The sequence below is a fragment of the Lissotriton vulgaris genome, chromosome 7, assembly GCF_964263255.1.
Source record: "Lissotriton vulgaris chromosome 7, aLisVul1.2, whole genome shotgun sequence".
Taxonomy (NCBI): Eukaryota; Metazoa; Chordata; class Amphibia; order Caudata; family Salamandridae; genus Lissotriton; species Lissotriton vulgaris.
Window position 1 is genome coordinate 1,063,482,382 of NC_141695.1, and position 17,722 is coordinate 1,063,500,103.

Below are 17,722 nucleotides of genomic sequence, written 5' to 3' on the forward strand. Positions count from 1 at the left end.
CAGGCAGTAACCTAGCGACTACAATCCATGAAAATCTTTTTTCAAACTTAAGGCTCACTTTCAAAAACCACATAAGAGAAAGTAATGAAAGTAAACCAAAACAGGCTAGGTGGTACAATTCTGAGTGTAGGGCCTTTAGATTGGCTCTAGGAGCTGCGCTCAAAGGGAGGGATTTGGCCTCTATCCGTTGTGCCCGCTTAGACTACAAAAAAAGTATAGTCAAGGCCAAGAAACTGTGGGATGAGCTTCATTGGCAAGAGCTAAGGGAGGCAAGTGACAAAAAAGATTCTAGGTTATTTTGGAACATCATAAAGTGGGGTAAAGGGGGTGTAGCGGAGTCACCTAATAATAATGTATCCCAAGAGGACTGGGTAGAATATTTTAGGCCCCAGTACGCCGCCCTCCTGCTTGACATTTCTTTGGATGATCATGGCCCTTCCCACTGTGAAGGTAACCTATTCAATAAAAGAGAAGTCATTATGGCCCTGAGTACAGTGGCAAGTGGTAGAGCCCCGGGACTGGATGGTGTTCCAGTGGATCTTTTCATCAGTGATAAAGAACGCTGGAACAAATATATTCTTCTCCTCCTTAATGCAGTCGCCCAAGGTGCCAATATCCCTGCGTCATGGAAAGGGGCAGTTATTATCCCTGTCTTTAAAAAAGGTGATAGATCTCTGCCAGGAAACTACAGGCCCATAAGCCTAATTGACACCATACAAAAGGTGATTGGCAGGGTGGTTGTAAACAGACTTTTGGAGTGGGCTGAGGAAAATAACGCTATGTCACAATTCCAGGCAGATTTTCGAAAACGGGTCAGCACGGTGGATCAGGTTTTCCGCTTCACTTTGCTTCAGTGGAAAACCGTGGTTCTGGGCAAGGGCAGCCTGTATGCAGCTTTTGTTGACTTGCAGGCTGCCTTTGACTTGGTACCAAGGGCCAAGCTGTGGCAGGTGTTGAGGAGCCTGGGCCTACCTTTTGATCTTCTGTCACTGTTGATAAGGCTCCACAAGGCAAATTTTGCAAAGATCCAGTGGGGAGGATATGGAATGGTTACCCCAGAATTCCCAGTCGAACGGGGTGTTCGTCAAGGGTGCTCAATGGCTCCTACATTGTTCACGCTAAATATAAATGGTGTTGTTGCCCGGAAGCTGGCTGCAAATGTGGACGCTCCTTCGTTGGCTGGATCCAAAATACCAATTTTAATGTTTGCAGATGACACTTTGATTTTATCTAAAACCCCGAGTGGCTTACAGCACGCTTTATCTATTTATGATCAATTCTGCAAGGACCATGGCTTGGAGATAAACGTGGCCAAAACTAAACTGATGGTTTTTAATCCTCGTCGTAGCCTCAGCCCCCGAACTGTTATGAATGGAATGCATCTGGAGGTGGTAAACGCTTTTACATATTTGGGAATCCACATATCTAATGACCTAAGATGGACCAAGCACATTGACATTACAACCGTGAGACATAAGCAAATAGCTGGTGCATTGGGTTCGGAACATAGAAAATCCCTAACAAAACCGGTTAAACCAGCATTACAGGTGTATGAGGCTAAAGCACTCGGATCATCCCTTTATGGTGCAGAATTATGGTGTTATGAGAACCTGCAACCATTACAGACTGCGGAAAACAAGTTTTTTAGACTCATTACTGGTCTTCCTAAAGGGTCTCCTTTGTTACCACTTAAGTTTGATCTGGGCAGGAAGTCGGTTGTCGACCTTGCAAGGTTGCGCCCAGTACTGTACTGGTGCAGACTCTGGACAACACCTGAACTTTTACATTACGCTGAGGAGTTTAAGGATGTTATCAGAGCTGATGTTTTCCACAAAATAGGTTGGTTAAAATAACTTAGAAACATGTTGTGATTTCTTGGTTTACATTTATTATGGGAAAATCCCGAGAGTGCGTCTTTCCCAACAAAACAAGTCCTCAAAAAGATCTATTGGGACAAGGTGGCAGGACGAATCTGGAATTAAACCAACCCAGAGTGTATGGCGGGAAGATTCTTGGAAGCAAAGTCCCTCCCCAATTTTGAACTGTATTGGGACGTTATCACTAACCCAAGGGACAGGTGGTTGCTCTTCCAGATCAGAGCAGGTGCTATCCCATTGAGATCTCTGACTGGCAGGTGGGGCGGCCTATCAACTAAAACTTGTCCATCTTATGGAGTGCATAATGAAACTATTGGTCATTTTTTATTTGTATGTAAATCATACTTGGAACCCAGACGTATTTGGCTAACTCCCATGTGCAAAAATCTAGGAACGACAAGTAGTGCGGTAGCTTTAAGAATTATTCGCACTAATTCGTCATTGCCTATATTAAAAGCTACTGCTAAATACCTGGGGTGGTCATGGTCCATTAGACAAAAACTTATAAGCAGACTATTGTAAATAACGTGCTATAAAAACATCTGCATTTTTAGTTTTCTATATTTTTACATTTTTAAACTTATGATTCAACCGATGTATTTTTAAAAGTTTATAGTTCTATTTTTAAGGAGCACAAATCACGTTTTTTTAATGGATTTCTATGTATGAAAATGCTTTTATGTGTTTTATCATGAATAAAGCAAGACTTGACTTGACTTGACTAGAATCCTATGCAGTTATGTTATCATCATGCAATCTCACAGCTCTCTCAGATAAAATTTCCCGATCTGGCACCTTAACACTCTCCCTTTCACAACCAAAGAGCCCATGTTGAATCTCCCAAACATTAAAACACTCTTTGTCACTACCCAGCTTTGTGATCAAGACTCCACCATGAGCAGAGCCTAGTGTTAACATGAAAACACATTAAATCCCGAGGCACATTTTGGACGTCTGAAGCCTCTTTTTGAGCCCAGCTGAAACTTGGTTTAGAGACATCTCAATTTCCTTTGGAAACAGGTTTCTTCCACTAGTTGACAAATTAGTCAGTCAAATCACTTTATTTGATTCTTACTCGATAAGATCATTAAAGCACACAGCCTACAAAACAATGGCATTCATGTTTATACAAAGCATTTAAATATCCTGTTAAAACCATCCATTAAAAACAGAATAAAAGCGTAGAATTCATTTTCATTTATTATGCAGTGTCCTAGTCTTCCAAGAAAGGCATAAAAAAGATGGAACACACTAACAAATAAAGTGATCAGGCAATGATTTTAAAAAGGAACATCCCAGGACTACATTGCCTAAAGTTAAATTTGTGCATAATTGAATATGAATCTTTTACGATGATTCAAATAAAGATTAAAAAAGAAAAGCATTTGCAAATTGGATTGTGTAGACAAGCAATTGCATGGACAAGCTCGTGTAAGGCATAGATTCCCAATGGATAAGCCAACATACAGGGGATACAATTTAGGTGAAACCTATGTAAAATAAATCGGTGCCTTTGATTTATCATGGAGAGTAATGACTAATATAATGTTAGCATCATAATGTTATATGAAAAGGACCGGCCTCCACATCTGTTAGCCAATTTGAGCTACATAAAATTTGAGTTGCAAAAAAATACCGACACAGAAATCATGAATAATTTATGCAAACATAATTTACAGGAGCAAATATAACTTTCCATTGAAAAAACATTGCAAATGTCTTTTGGGAGAGGTAGTTGTTAGTGTGGATGACAAGGTGTTGAATGCTTGAGAAGTCATCTGACACCTTATTATCGAACTGTCGTCTGATAGTGGGATTGTGTTAGCTATTGCCATGGAAAGTTAACTTTTTTTTGTGGGTCAAATTTTATAAAGACTTAGGACTTAAGACTTATGATTCGACCATTTCTAAACAAGATATGCAAGATTTTAGCTAATCAGGGCCTTTGATTATTTATTTATTATTCTTAGGTGAAAGTAAGTGCCTCTTGATGGGATTCTTTCCATTGTTTTCTGATCCCAGACACAATTTTTGGTTACTTAAGAAAGCTACATATATGCTACATCTAAGGACTATAAATAGATGGCTTGCATATATTTGTCTTGATAACAGGAGCAGAAGTCAATATAAATATAGGGTTTCCTTCCAGTATAAAAAGGCGTTATATTAAATGCAATATGGATCAATGTTATATCACAATATATGAAAAAGCTAAGTTTAATACAACTGTTACAAAGTTGTTGGTTCCTATGATTTATGTGTGGGGTTTTGGAGTTATTTTCTTTTTCTTTTTTTTACATTTACCGCTAAGATACAACTGTGTGGCTTAAAATGAAAAGGTATACAACTATTGTATACGTTTGTATTTTTGTGGACAATAGAAAGGATAATATTAAAATGACAACGTTATTATGTCATGAATAATTCAGTGACATTCGTGCTGTTGACTAAGCTCGATTCCATCTCAGCAGAATATACAATGATCTAAGTGTACAAACACATTTATTAATTTGGCTGTTAAATGTTTATGTTAAGAATCTTTCATTCTGATATTTGAAAATACATATATTCTGAACAGGTATTTTGCAAGGGTATTACCGTAAATGCAGTAAGAGGATTTCCAATGAGCGCTGCCATGTTTCTGTCCTATGAGCTCTCCCTTAAGGCACTGAGAAGAAATCAGGCTGAGCCGCATTCTTGACACGCAGGTGGGTATAAAGGAAATCTCCAATTGTTTTGATACTGCCGTTAATTAACTTTTACCTGCTCACTAATAAAAGTGTTTTTTTGCCCAGAAACAATCACCCATTTTAAAATGTGTCAGATTCAATTTCCTGTGCAAATGTTGATACCTAAAGTTAAAAAAAGGCTGGTGATTACCTACCGTTAGGTTCTCGTATCATGAGGTACATATACTTAAATGTAAATGCAACTTTACGGTCTAAATTTTCATCTTAAATTCATCCCATTTTATATTTCTCTCAGTCTCCTAGGGAGATGAATGGCTCACTAACTTTCACTGTATGGGATACTCATTGGGCTACAGGCTATCAATTCATGTACAGTTCAAGTAAATGGAGAATGCACCAGCGCTACTTTCAGATGGCTGCTCATTGCTTACTATGAAATAAGGACCTTATGTTTAAAGTAATTTTGCAGTCGCAAAGACTCTGAATCGCAAATTCAGAGCCTTTGTGATGGCAAAATAACGTTTGGGTATGTTCAAAACCCAAATAGAAATTTGGTAAATTGTTGCCAAATTGCAAAATGGATTTGCGACTACATACAGATTTGCAAATTTTCAATTCACGATTTCATATGGCATGTATTAATGGTAATCAATGATTGAGTACTGAAACCTCAAACGAGGTGGAAACCCACTCTCAAATGGGAGCACTCCCTCTGGGAGGCCTTCCCGTTTGCCAATGTTGTAAAAACATTTTTAGGAGTAGGAGGCAGTGATCCCTAGGACCCAAATGCTTCCTTGTAAAAAAAATGTTCATTGAAACTTTTCTTTTGATTTTTTTTAATGCATCCAGTTTTCCTATAAAGAAAACAGGCAATTTTTTAATAAAAAAGATTTATTTATTTAAAAGCAATTAAAGACATGAAGGACTGCTCACCCCAGCAGACTACCATTACTGAGAGGGCAAGTATTTGTAGTGTGTCACAATTTATGACCTACCTCATCCATATTATTGAGGCAGGTCAAATTGCAACCTCCAGCAAATAGGAATGTTGTGAACCAACATGTTTGAACATATGTTGGTTCACCTACAAATTATCCATTAGGTAAAAGTCGGATGCCCAAGTTGTGGCGTATATCGAATGCATAGTACGAACATTAGGCCCTATGTTTTTAGAAAACTGAGCTCCTTCCTAGAGTAAGCTGTTCTGTGAAGTGTCCTGAGACAACTATTAGAAAGTAACTGATACTCACGCAATATGGAGACCCCCACAGACACATAGGGGCCTAGTGATAGTGTTGGAGACTCTTGAGGCGGAAGCCGGGAGACAGGGATTTTATTTCTTTATTTCTTTATTTGTTAGAACGCTGTAACTTGTGTGCTACTTTTAAAATTGCAGAACGCTGTGTTTTTGCGCAACTACTTTTAAAATATTGTTCTTTTCTCTACCTCCACACTTGCTCTTCCTGGGGCTCTACGCCATTCCAAACGGCTGAATCGGGGCACTTTGGACGTGGGACTAGGCACGCAAGATCATTTGCACAGGCACCATCTTGGGTGTACTTGAGGTTGGCTGGCTAGTACTCAGGGCTATTTGGCCCCCGCACTACAAAATGCCCCTTACAATCCGTTCGCGCAGCGGGCACGACGATGGCGCTCCGAAGGTGCGCCAGAGGTAAGCCCGTCTGCGCTCGTCCGCGCCAGAACGGGTTTAGGGCCCAGCACCCTGCCCTCTACCACTCACATCCAGTATTCCAGGGACTCCTTGCTCCATTTGAGACAGCTTCCCTCATCCCCCTGTGCCCATTCAGTCATAATTGATGGCGTAAGTAATCATTGACTCCACTGCCCATATACGCTCCCCATTGATGAGCCTTGTCTCCCCCCTCACACTGTTTTTAACATGGCTTTGATAAACTGCAGATCCCTGCCTAAACACGCACAGGAAATTAATATACTCCTTGAAGACCACAAGCTGGAGATTTTGTTCCTGACAGAAACATGGTTATCTCCAGATTCTGCAAAAAACACAGTTGATGGACAGAATGCAGAACAATGTCTTACATTCACCCCAGTACAAAGTTCTGGGCCTAAATCCATCGTTTTTTTACACTCCACACCACCCTAGGTCAGACAATGGCTATATGCAAATCAGCCTTGACCCTGTCCCTCATGGGAACAGTCCAGCCCGAACTACCAAGCCATGTCTTTCCTAGATCGGAATCAAGCATCCAAGGACCGGTTTCTGGCTATCAGCCTTCTTCAGCCTGGATAGCTTGACTCCAGTGATGTGGAGAGTCTGGGACTCACGTCTGAGCATACCCAGCCCACTCGGGGTGAAAATTGCGAAAAACACAGTTGATGGACAGAATGCAGAACAATGTCTTACATTCACCCCAGTACAAAGATCTGGGCCTAAATCCATCGTTTTTTTGCACTCCACATCACCCTAGGTCAGACAATGGCTATATGCAAATCAGCCTTGACCCTGTGCCTCATGGGAACAGTCCAGCCCGAACTACCAAGCCATGTCTTTCCTAGACCGGAATCAAGCATCCAAGGACCGGTTTCTGGCTATCAGCCTTCTTCAGCCTGGATAGCTTGACTCCAGTGATGTGGAGAGCCTGGGACTCACGTCTGAGCATACCCAGCCCACTCGGGGTGAAAATTGCAAAAAACACAGTTGATGGACAGAATGCAGAACAATGTCTTACATTCACCCCAGTACAAAGATCTGGGCCTAAATCCATCGTTTTTTTGCACTCCACACCACCCTAGGTCAGACAATGGCTATATGCAAATCAGCCTTGACCCTGTGCCTCATGGGAACAGTCCAGCCCGAACTACCAAGCCATGTCTTTCCTAGACCGGAATCAAGCATCCAAGGACCGGTTTCTGGCTATCAGCCTTCTTCAGCCTAGATAGCTTGACTCCAGTGATGTGGAGAGCCTGGAACTCACCTCTGAGCATACCCAGCCCACTCGGGGTGAAATTGCAAAAAACACAAATGATGGACAGAATGCAGATTCTGGCCCGGATATCGTTCAGACTTTGCCTTCAGGGTTCCTCATCCAACATCTTGACTGATCGAAGGGAAAGGGAGGGGGGATAGCCATAATACATAAAGAGCATCTCTCCTGCCGGCTTCACGGCAGCCCTATACTTGATTGTGAAAATGTCCACTTCGCAATTCAGGCTTCCCCGTGTAAATCTCTCTCTGGAATCCTTATTTACCGACCTCCAGGCGCTATTGGACAATTTTGTAGCGCACTCCTGGAAACGTCACTGGCTCTGGCTAGTACTCTCTCCAATTTCATGATTCTAGGTGACTTAATTATCCATTTTGACAAGGACGGAGACAATGTAGCTACCAAATTGTCACTGGACCTAGCGGCGTATCAGCTCCATTTGGGAAATCATCAACCCACATTCTGGGGCATCTCTTGGATCCCATCTTTTCGAATATTTCTGATCTTATAGTGCTGGCACCTGTCCCGGTAGCATGGTCAGACCACTTCCTCATACCATTTAGCTGGTGGATTCCGGTCATTCCCCAGCCTAGTTCAGCCCCCGGTAGGCTCACACGTCCATGGCCAAAATTGGACCCAGAAAAATGGCAGCATATCCTGGAACTTTCCTCTCCAAATTCCATGGCTGATCCTGTATTAGCGGACACAATGTTCACTATGTGGATCGAAAACTCCCTGGACATAGTTCTCCCAAAAAAACCTTCCCTCAAACCACGGGGCAAAACCACCTCGCCCTGGTTCACTAAGGATGTCCGTATCCCAAAAAACCTTTGTAAAAGGTCTGAAAGGGCCTGGAGAAAGAACTTTGATCCTCTTAAAAAGCAGGAATAAAAACTCACAATCCTAAACTATAAAAAGGCCCTTAAATCGGCGCAAGCTGCATTCTTTGAAGAAAAGATTAGATCCTCCCCTAACCTGTCAAAAGAAACTTTCCAAATTGTGAAAAAGCTCCTAAAAACCCCCGGATCTTCCCAGCCCTGTACCCCCCTCGGACAATTGCTGCAATGAGCTAGTTGAATTCTTCGACCAGAAGATTCAAAAAATCTTGAAGCATCTCCACCTGCATAATACTGTTGACCCGTCTGATCTGCCCATATTAGTACTACAGCAAACGGAGCCCAAATTGGACACGTTTGTTCCTATTACATATGACACTCTTTCCCCAATTTTTCAGTCAATTAAAAGCGGCTCTCCGCTAGACCCAGCCCCATTGAATATCCTAATATTAGTTGCACCCACAATCCTCACCCCTATAGCGAACCTGATTAATACCTCCCTTTTACAGGGCACCGTACCCCCAAGCTGGAAACAGGCTGTAGTCAAAGCTTTACTCAAAAAACCTAATCTTGACCCTCTGGAACTGAACAATTTTCGGACCATTTCCCTTTTGCCAGGTGTCAGCAAGGTGGCAGAAAAATTCATCAACCGCCAGCTATCTGACTACCTTGAATCAAGCGATCTACTCAAACCTTCGCAGAGGGCTTTCGCCCGGGTCAGGGTACGGAGACCACCATGATTGCAGTTGTCGAAGAGGCCAGAAAGATCATAGATTCAGGGGGTTCAGTGGCAGTGATCCTCCTGGATTTGAGTGCGGCCTTCGACACCGTGAATCATTTTACGCTTGTCCACCGGCTTAGGGATCTGGGTATCTCTGGACTTGCACTGCCCTGGCTGAAATCTTTTATATATAACCGTTCATTTCAGGTGGCAGAGGGCAATTTAATCTCCAATACAACCTCAGTACACTGTGGCATCCCTCAGGGCTCATCCTTGAGCCCTACGCTTTTCAATGTGTACATGTCCCCACTTGAAAAAATTGTCACTCTATATGGTGTCAAGCTTTTGACCTACACTGATGACACCCAGCTTGTCGTATCACTAAGTCAACAGGACCACCCTTCCATCGACCTTTACTCCTGTCTTGGAGATATTACGAGCTGGATGGACAGATCTCATCTTAAGCTTAACAGCAACAAGACGGAGATTTTGGTTATAGGCAACCAGGCACACTTCCGCCCTGAAACCTTGTGGCCCCCTTGTATGGGTTCGCTCCCTGTCCCAAAGTCTGATATTAAAAGCTTGGGGATTTGGCTGGACCAAGGCCTTACGCTTAACACCCAAGCAAGGAAAACTGCCAGAACCTGATATGGCCTCCTTTGTACTTCCCGCAAAATTCTCCCTCTGCTCCCGCCCAGTCCAGGAAGATATTGATTCAGGGCCTCATATTGTCTAGACTGGACTATGGTAATGCCCTTTACCTCGGCGCTCCAAAGAATGTGATGGCTAAACTCCAAGCTGTGCAAAATACTGCCACCCGGCTTCTCACGGGCATCAACAACCGTTGTTCAGCTAAACCAGCCCTTAGGTCACTTCATTGGCTTCCCATACTTGAAAGAGTACATTTTAAGGCCCTATGCATCACTCACAAAATTCTGCATGGTAAGGCCTCCCTCTCTCCTAAAAGACCTTATTGTTCCATATAAAACCAACAGAACTCTTCTGTCCACACATTGTCATTTGACTTCAATACCTAGGATTAAAAGGGCGCGATCAGGAGGCCGCCTTTTCTCTTACAATGCCTCCAAATTGCGGAATTCGCTTCCAATGAATATCCGCACCCAGCCTAACCTCCTTTCTTTTCGTAAGCTGTTGAAGACCTGGCAGTTCCCTGAATTCCTCCTTTCTTGCCTCACTCATTCTATCATTAGCACTGCGACGCTTACGGGCAGCCATGCACTCTAGAAATCTGTAAACATAAACATAAACATATTCACAAACATATTTTGGAAGAAGCAAATTAGTACTCCTGTGGTAGCAAATTGTGTTCTATTACATGCTTTTGAGCGGTCGTCCCAAAGCGTCTAAAATGAGAATAATTATTCATGGAATACTCATACAATTGGTACAAATAGAAAGACTGTGCTTTCTTCCCACTTTTACTAATAGGGAGTTGGAAAGGGGGCAATTTGCAAAAGCATTAAAGAGTATGTAAAAGACCATACCTGAAGTAGTACTCTCATTATTCACCAATGCTTATGCGATTCGACCCCCATGCATACTTTTTGTGACAGGCTCCAGATAACTTTAAATATCTGTTACATGAGCTAATGTCATGAATAGGAGGGCCACAATTGCATATTCATGGAATAACAGTGTCACCCTTTTGCTATGCAACCCAGAATTTTTGGGATTACCAGTGCTTGTTGGGAACGTGTTTTATCTATAAATCTGAATGCCATACCATTCTAGTATATTTAATAAATCTGTTCCTAAAACTATAGTACACAGTTTGTTCTGTTTAGCTTTGTTGTTTCTAGTTACCCAAATATGTTTTTCCTTAATAATCTTTTAAATGAAGATCAAAGCCCTTTTACCGAAGGGTAATTATTGTTGCGAGTCATCACAGGGAAATGGCAGGGTGGTGGAGGATTTAGACATGGGCAGGTTCACTGCCTCAAACCTGCTGTAAATGAGCTTGTGTTTATAAGTTTACACTTTCCTGTAGTGTCCTAATGTTTAGCCTGCTCACCCTTCTTCCACAGATGTACTTAGCTACCCTCTGTCTATTCCTGCTGTCTCACTCTTCCTCCCTTTAACTCTCTTTTAGATGTCTTGTTCTTTCTTTCCTACCATCTGTGAGTTTGATGCCTTTTTATCTTGCCATCTCCTCTGGTATCTCTTTTACACCCATAACCCTTGTGTCATTCAATCTCGTAATTTATTTCTCTCTTACTTTCTCCCTATTAAATCTATGACTAAGTTTGTTATACACTGTATGTGATGCCTATAACTTGACATTCCACTCACATTCTCCCTCTAGCATTCCTTACATACATGTGTAAGAAGGTTTAACTTTCAGATTTTTTACCTATAGGGTTAGTTACCTCTGGGATATGGAAGCCTGTCTGTTCCTCACCTCCGTGTTTCTGCTCTCCACCATGCTTAGCCATGCCTCTGGAGTCTCCTTGTCTTCCACTTTGAAGTTTTTGCTCAATTATGCTTCTTTGTGCCTTTGACATGCCTACATACTACTGATATCTTTTGATCACATGCATGCTTCTCAGATTCCTCCCTTTCTGATGGATAGTTCTACCTGCAGATTCTTCAAATCAAGAATCATCTCTATGTTCCAGGCTGGACCGGAAAATTTTGGAATAGCTCTACTGTACCAGGATGTGGCACTGTGACTTACCTTTGCCTCCATCTCCTCCACTGGTCATGATACCACAGAGTCAGTTAATGTGCCACCTAGTATATTGATGTCTGTTCATTTTTTGAGGCCTTTCCACTGGGATCAAGAATCTCTTCTTGGATTTTTCTGTAGTTCCATTGGCAATGATTGATTGTTAGACACCCACTTTGTGGCTAGTCTTGTGCACTTCCTACCAAACCTCTTCTCTCCATCACCTTCCTGGAGTAAGCATACAGATGCATCTCAGGGACCTCACAGATGGGCAGAGCTGTCACACCCCCCAGCACCCACTCCAACACCTGTGACCCCAGACGACCATTTCACATCTCTCTATTTGAGCAGTGTTAAGACTGTCTGGAATCACTCCCCCTCAAGGAGCAGGTCTTCTTATCTGTAGGCCTTTTCCTTGACTTCATCCACTAATTCTGTTTCCACTTTTTTTTGGGTGAAGCACTCACAGTTAAAGTGCTGTCTGAGTTCCTGGACTATGGGTGTTCTTTGACCTCCAGTATTGGCTTCAAGGTGCTGTCCATCATGGTATCATTGTTGTGGAAGTGGAGGTTATTTCAGCGTCTTCTTCTGATTTTGTGAAAGTGTTCTGTTTGGATTTTCTCCCTGCCAATGATTGGTCTCAGAGTTCAGCCAAGATTGTCCTTCTAAATTTCTCTTCGGAGTATTTCCTTTCTTCAATTCTATTTTGAATGAGGGAACTTCAGTCCCTAACTATAGTGGAGGTGAGCATTGACTTGTTGATGGAGAACCTACAGCCTTGTTTGTCCTATCAGAAACCTTGTTGCCCATCTTTGAGGCACTCAGGATCCAAATTTTTGGCAGCATGGGGTAGACCTGCCCTAACTATTAGTGCTTGGATTCTGCATGGGTATCATCCAGCTGCGGATGAACCAGCTCTTTTTTCTGTCTCTTTGGTCCTTGAATACCTGAATCTGGTAGCACGAGTCTCGGCCTGAGTAGTAGTTTTGAGTTGATATGTAGGGGAGGAAAGTATTCTTGTCATGGTGCATACCCATGCTTCTTGCAGTGTCATGTGCCATTACTCCTAAATGCTCTAGGAGATGCTGGAAATTTTGTTTCCACTCCTTTTAGATTATGTCAGCCGCCTCTTTGTGGAGGTGGTGTCCGATGGTATTGGTACCACCAGGCTGCTTCTGTGATCTGTTCTTGATTCATCAGACCCTATCACCAGGCATATGGGCTTAGCTGTGTCCATGCATTGCTATACCCATTTGTACTGCTCCATTTTCCACAGGGTGGTCCAGGATCTCCCTTTGGATTCACATCTGGATTCATAGCTGTTAGACCTGTCGGCCCTTTGGGTGGTCCCTCCTATTTATTTATTTATTTGTGTCCCCTTTTTGCCCCTCAATCACTTTGTTTTTTGTCTACTGGACTTTTCAGGTGTTGACCTAGGGGTTAGGTGCTCTTTGCCCTCATAGTCTTTTTCCTGAGGCCAAGGTGCTTTCCTGACTGAATTTACAATAAACACAAAATGGTGGCCATTAACTGCCATAACTGTAATTTCAGGAAAAAGGCCCATAGGATAGTATAGGAATGCTCTACAACCTTCTAGCTGGTTCTAGTAGCCTGAGACCTGCCTATATAAAGGCCAGTGTGAGAGCGGCCATTTTAGAGTGACCGGAGGAGCTTGAGTGGAACCTGGTGAGGAGTAAAGCAGTAGTGTAGGGAGGAAGGCGCACTGTAAGGGGTTAGATCGTCCCACGGGCCGGCTGCCCTACTGTGCTGGTGGGTCCCCCTACCTATTGACTAAGCCCTATCAACACTTGGTCATCTCTAGCTTTAAACATCGAATTGTGCCCCAGGGAGGAATGTGGCCGGGCTGCAGAAGACCGGCCTGGGAATTCAACCAGGAGAGCACTGAATTATAAAGGAGACTGGTTTCTGTTTCCCTTCCCCTTCCGGGACCCAGCCTGAACTGTTTCCACAAGGTGTGTGGGGTTGAGTAAAACATCGGCCGTCCTCCAAGGGTCCTATGCGTCCATAAGACTGAGAAAAGTACCATACCTTGCTGAGGCTAGCGGCCGTTTTCCCTGTCACGGGGCTACTGTCCCTCTTTCCACAAGCCTGTTTGGGAAATCCAGCGGGAAGGTCCGCTTGGGGTCAGCAGGGCGGTAGTGCCTTCGAGAACACATCGCGGAGGCCAGTGAGGGCAGGCTTGCGACAACCCGGAAGGAGGAGGCGGGGATCAAAGAAGGCCGGCCCCTGTTCGTTCCCTCCCTCTCTGACGCCTGAGGTGAGGGCGGCACGCAGAGCCGACAGCAACGCTGAGAGAGTCGCGGCGTAGCTCCGGTCCCTTCAGCTGCACGGAACTGACAGCGCCACGACCGGAGACACCACCGAGCAACAGAAACGTGGTGCGAGTAGGGAGAGGGCCTGTGTGACCTGACCGGGATGGGTCTGTCCAACACCCGGTAAGACTGTACAGTGTAGCGCACGGCCGCAGGGCCTGAGGGGAGGGGCCTCGCGGTTGTCTCGCAGTGCTGGGTGAGGGAAACCTGTTTCAAACCAAGATACCAGCGTGAGATGAAATAAAGAACCATCGGAGGTCAGCAGTAAGCGGGTCTGGGGAAAACAATTAGACTGTCTCTACGAGTGGAAAAGGAATAAGAGACAAGGTTGATGAATTACCAGTGATATTTCACATAAACCCATCTGACACTTTCACCTGCTTAATTCGAATAGAGTAGTACAGAGAGGTTGTGTAAGTTGACCAGAGCCTAGTGGTCCTTTTGAGTATCTTGTAAAAACCAATGGGGTTGTAGAGGGAATCAGAACGGTTCTCACAGTAAACAATTAACCTGCTTGTTTCACTTTAAACTCTATAGCTGCACAAATCTTTATACCCAAGAGTAAATGCTGTGGAACTGTCTGCTGAATCCATAGTATTCTCTAGTTAAAGAGACAAAGAGGTTTTAAAATGTAAAGTGCCTTTTGTTTACTCCTTAAGGAAGCACTATTATTGCTGCTTATGTAAATTACACTGTGCAGTTGTTGCTGAGTTTTCTTTTTATCTTTCTGGGGAATAATTGAATTGCTGTATGCAGGGTACTGTTGTGAATTTAATTAATGCAAAGAACCAGATGGGGAGTACTTGATGTGTATAGTGACAAAGCAGACTGATGGAATAAAAGAAGACAGAAGAATTGTTTTATAAAACAACCCGTATTTTCCTAAACTGGTGTAGTGTCCTTATTTTTGAGTGGATGGACGTTATGTTACTGAAGGGTGTGACGCAAACTTAACACATGTACCTTTGAGTTAAGCCTTCCTACTTAGTGCCAAGCTACCCTATGTGACTTGGAGACCCCAGGTCCAACAATAGCCATTTCAGTAAAAGTGATGTTTCAACTGTGGAGATGTGTGAATTTTTTTAGGGCTGTTTGATATCAAGGCCCTAAAAGGAGCTTAGGTGTGTAGGGCAGGTTTGGTTTAGTACCGATATTTACCTCCCACCTTAGTTTGTCCACCGTCTTTTGCTTTCAGTCTTCACTTGCCAAGAGTCATTGGTTGCAAGACATGGTTTGTCATTCGGCTGCCTCCAGTTTTTAGGACTGTTTGCCTTGTTATTTCTGTTCCATAGTATGCTTGCTGTTCTGGATTTATACTATTGGCCTAACTGTTTACAGTTGCTTAAGGATTCTGGATTTGAAGGATTTCCTATCCTCCCTTTAGCTGTAGTGGTCACATGTGGTGGGTGCTGTTCTCGACATTTTAGTCCTTTTGGTGGTTGCACTATTGAGTATCGAGGCCAAGAATATAGACCTACAAGAATTAGGGCCGGACTGGGAACCAAAACCGGCCCTGGCAAAGTGCTCGGCCATATATATGTTAAAGGATTATCTCCACATACATGTACCTTTTTAATATTTATATATATATATATATATATATATATATATATATATATATATATATAAATATATATCCTTCAAAGATGCCCCTGCATTAAGAGACGCACTCCTCCAGCCACGGATTTCCACAAAATCATTTATTTACATAGGAGCAGGCAATACCCTTCCAGTGTCTTTCTGTCCTTCTGCCTGACACGTTTCAGAGCCTTCGTGCTCTTTCCTCAGAGGCATTTTTTCTGCATACACTGTTTAGGATTCCCACAGTCCCCTGCGTCTTTTGAAATAATCACCTGGCCTCCGGTGTGCCTTATTCATTAACTGATTTTAATTAGGTGCACGCTGGGACATGTAGTTCGTTTCCAATTAATTTTTACCTTCAAGTAGGTTTGTGTGCAGAAAAACGTTTCAAGGACCAATTCCAGCCCTCCAGTGGGCCCCAGATTGGTATGTTCTGTTCCTCAATTTGGTAACTGGCTGCTCTGTCACATAATCTCTGACACAGTTCAGGAAAAGACGAGCCCTCTGCATGTTGATAGGGTGGTGCGAACTCTTCACGGCGAGGCGCGCCGTGTCTAATTATCCTTCAAAGATGCCACTGCATTAAGAGACACACTCCTCCAGTGGAAGGGTATTGCCTGCTCCTATGTAAATAAATGCTTTTGTGGAAATCCGTGGCTGGAGGAGTGCGTCTCTTAATGCAGTTTTACCTCCAGTGCACAATATATACAGTGTCCCCATTCGCCCTTCACCCATCTTAGGATCAGTTTATCAAATCAAACAACGTGCTGCTGTCTTCACAAAATCTGCTATGCATAGAGTCATGGGAAAATGTCAGGTTAGTTCTCTCATTGATTATTTCCCCAAATGTACTGCCAGTTCCTCCCCATGATTAAGACCCCTGGGAGCTTTGGTCATGAGGTCGATTATGTACCTTGACTCCAGGCGTCTCAATGTTTTTAACCTGTCCCCTCCTCTAGGGTTTTCAGGTACACAATCCAAGCCAAAGTACTGCAGTTTGGTCCTGTCCCGTTGGTGAACCAGATCAAAATGTCTCGCAACTGGGTATGCGGGATCCGCCTTCTCTATTGCCCTTTGATGCTCAAGTACCCTGATCTTGAGTTGGTGAATCGTACTCCCGATATATTTTAGCCCACATGGACAAATCAGGCAATAGACTGCATAGTTCGTGCTGCAGGTTAAGAATTTCTTAATGGGTTTGGTGATATCTGTTCCTGGGATGTCATATATCCTTACTCTTTTGCATCCCGTGCAGGCCTTACATTTCCCACATGGGAAAAACCCACCCATCTCTGCAATTTTGCCTGTTCTCGAAGTCACATTCTTGAAATGGCTTCTCACCAGAGAGTCTCTCAGTGACCTTGCTTTGCGGTACGTAATCAGGGGTTTGGTTGGGATATCCTCTTTCAGTATTGGATCTGTCCCCAGAATATGCCAATTTTTTTGCATAATCCTCCTTAATCTTATGGAGTCACTGGTGTAAGGTGTGATTAGGTGGAATTTTCCCTCATTACTCATTTGTTCAGTTGGTACTTTTGGCTTCAAGAGGTCTTCCCTTTTCATTTTCCTGACTTTTTTCAAAGTTTTATCCAAAGATGCTGGATCATATCCCCTCCTGATGAACCTTTCTATGCAACTCGTTGCTGCTGTTTCAAAGTCATTCTCTCTGCTGCTATTTCTTTTCATCCTCAGCAGTTCCCCGTATGGGATGCTTTGTATCAGCCTCTTTGGATGGTTGCTGTCGGCTCGCAGGATGGAATTGCCTGCCGTCGCCTTTCGGTACAGTGATGTATGCAACCTATTGTTGTCTATTTCCACTCTTAGGTCCAAGTACTCAGCTGTTGTCGAGCTTATTGTTCCTGAAAAGTGTAGATTGCAGCTGTTATCATTCAGGATTCTTATATATTGTTGTGCCCCCTCCATCGTCCCTTGCCACACGATGAAGAGGTCATCGATATACCTGAACCACTGTATCACTCTCTCTGTTTTCTGTCCCTCAGTCTGAAGGACCTGGGGCACCCGCTCCTCCCAC

The 17,722-nt window shown here is 43.3% G+C and overlaps 1 protein-coding gene across 1 annotated transcript in view; it reads left to right on the forward strand.

The window, feature by feature from the left end:
• Positions 1–17,722, forward strand: part of SLC25A48 (solute carrier family 25 member 48) — a 249,519-nt gene that overhangs the window by 220,867 nt on the left and 10,930 nt on the right. Inside the window, exon 7 of the mRNA XM_086931515.1 lies at positions 4,456–4,585. Within this exon, the coding sequence (XP_086787641.1) occupies positions 4,456–4,578 (123 nt within the window). The 3' untranslated portion in view covers positions 4,579–4,585. The remainder of the gene's footprint in view (positions 1–4,455; positions 4,586–17,722) is intronic.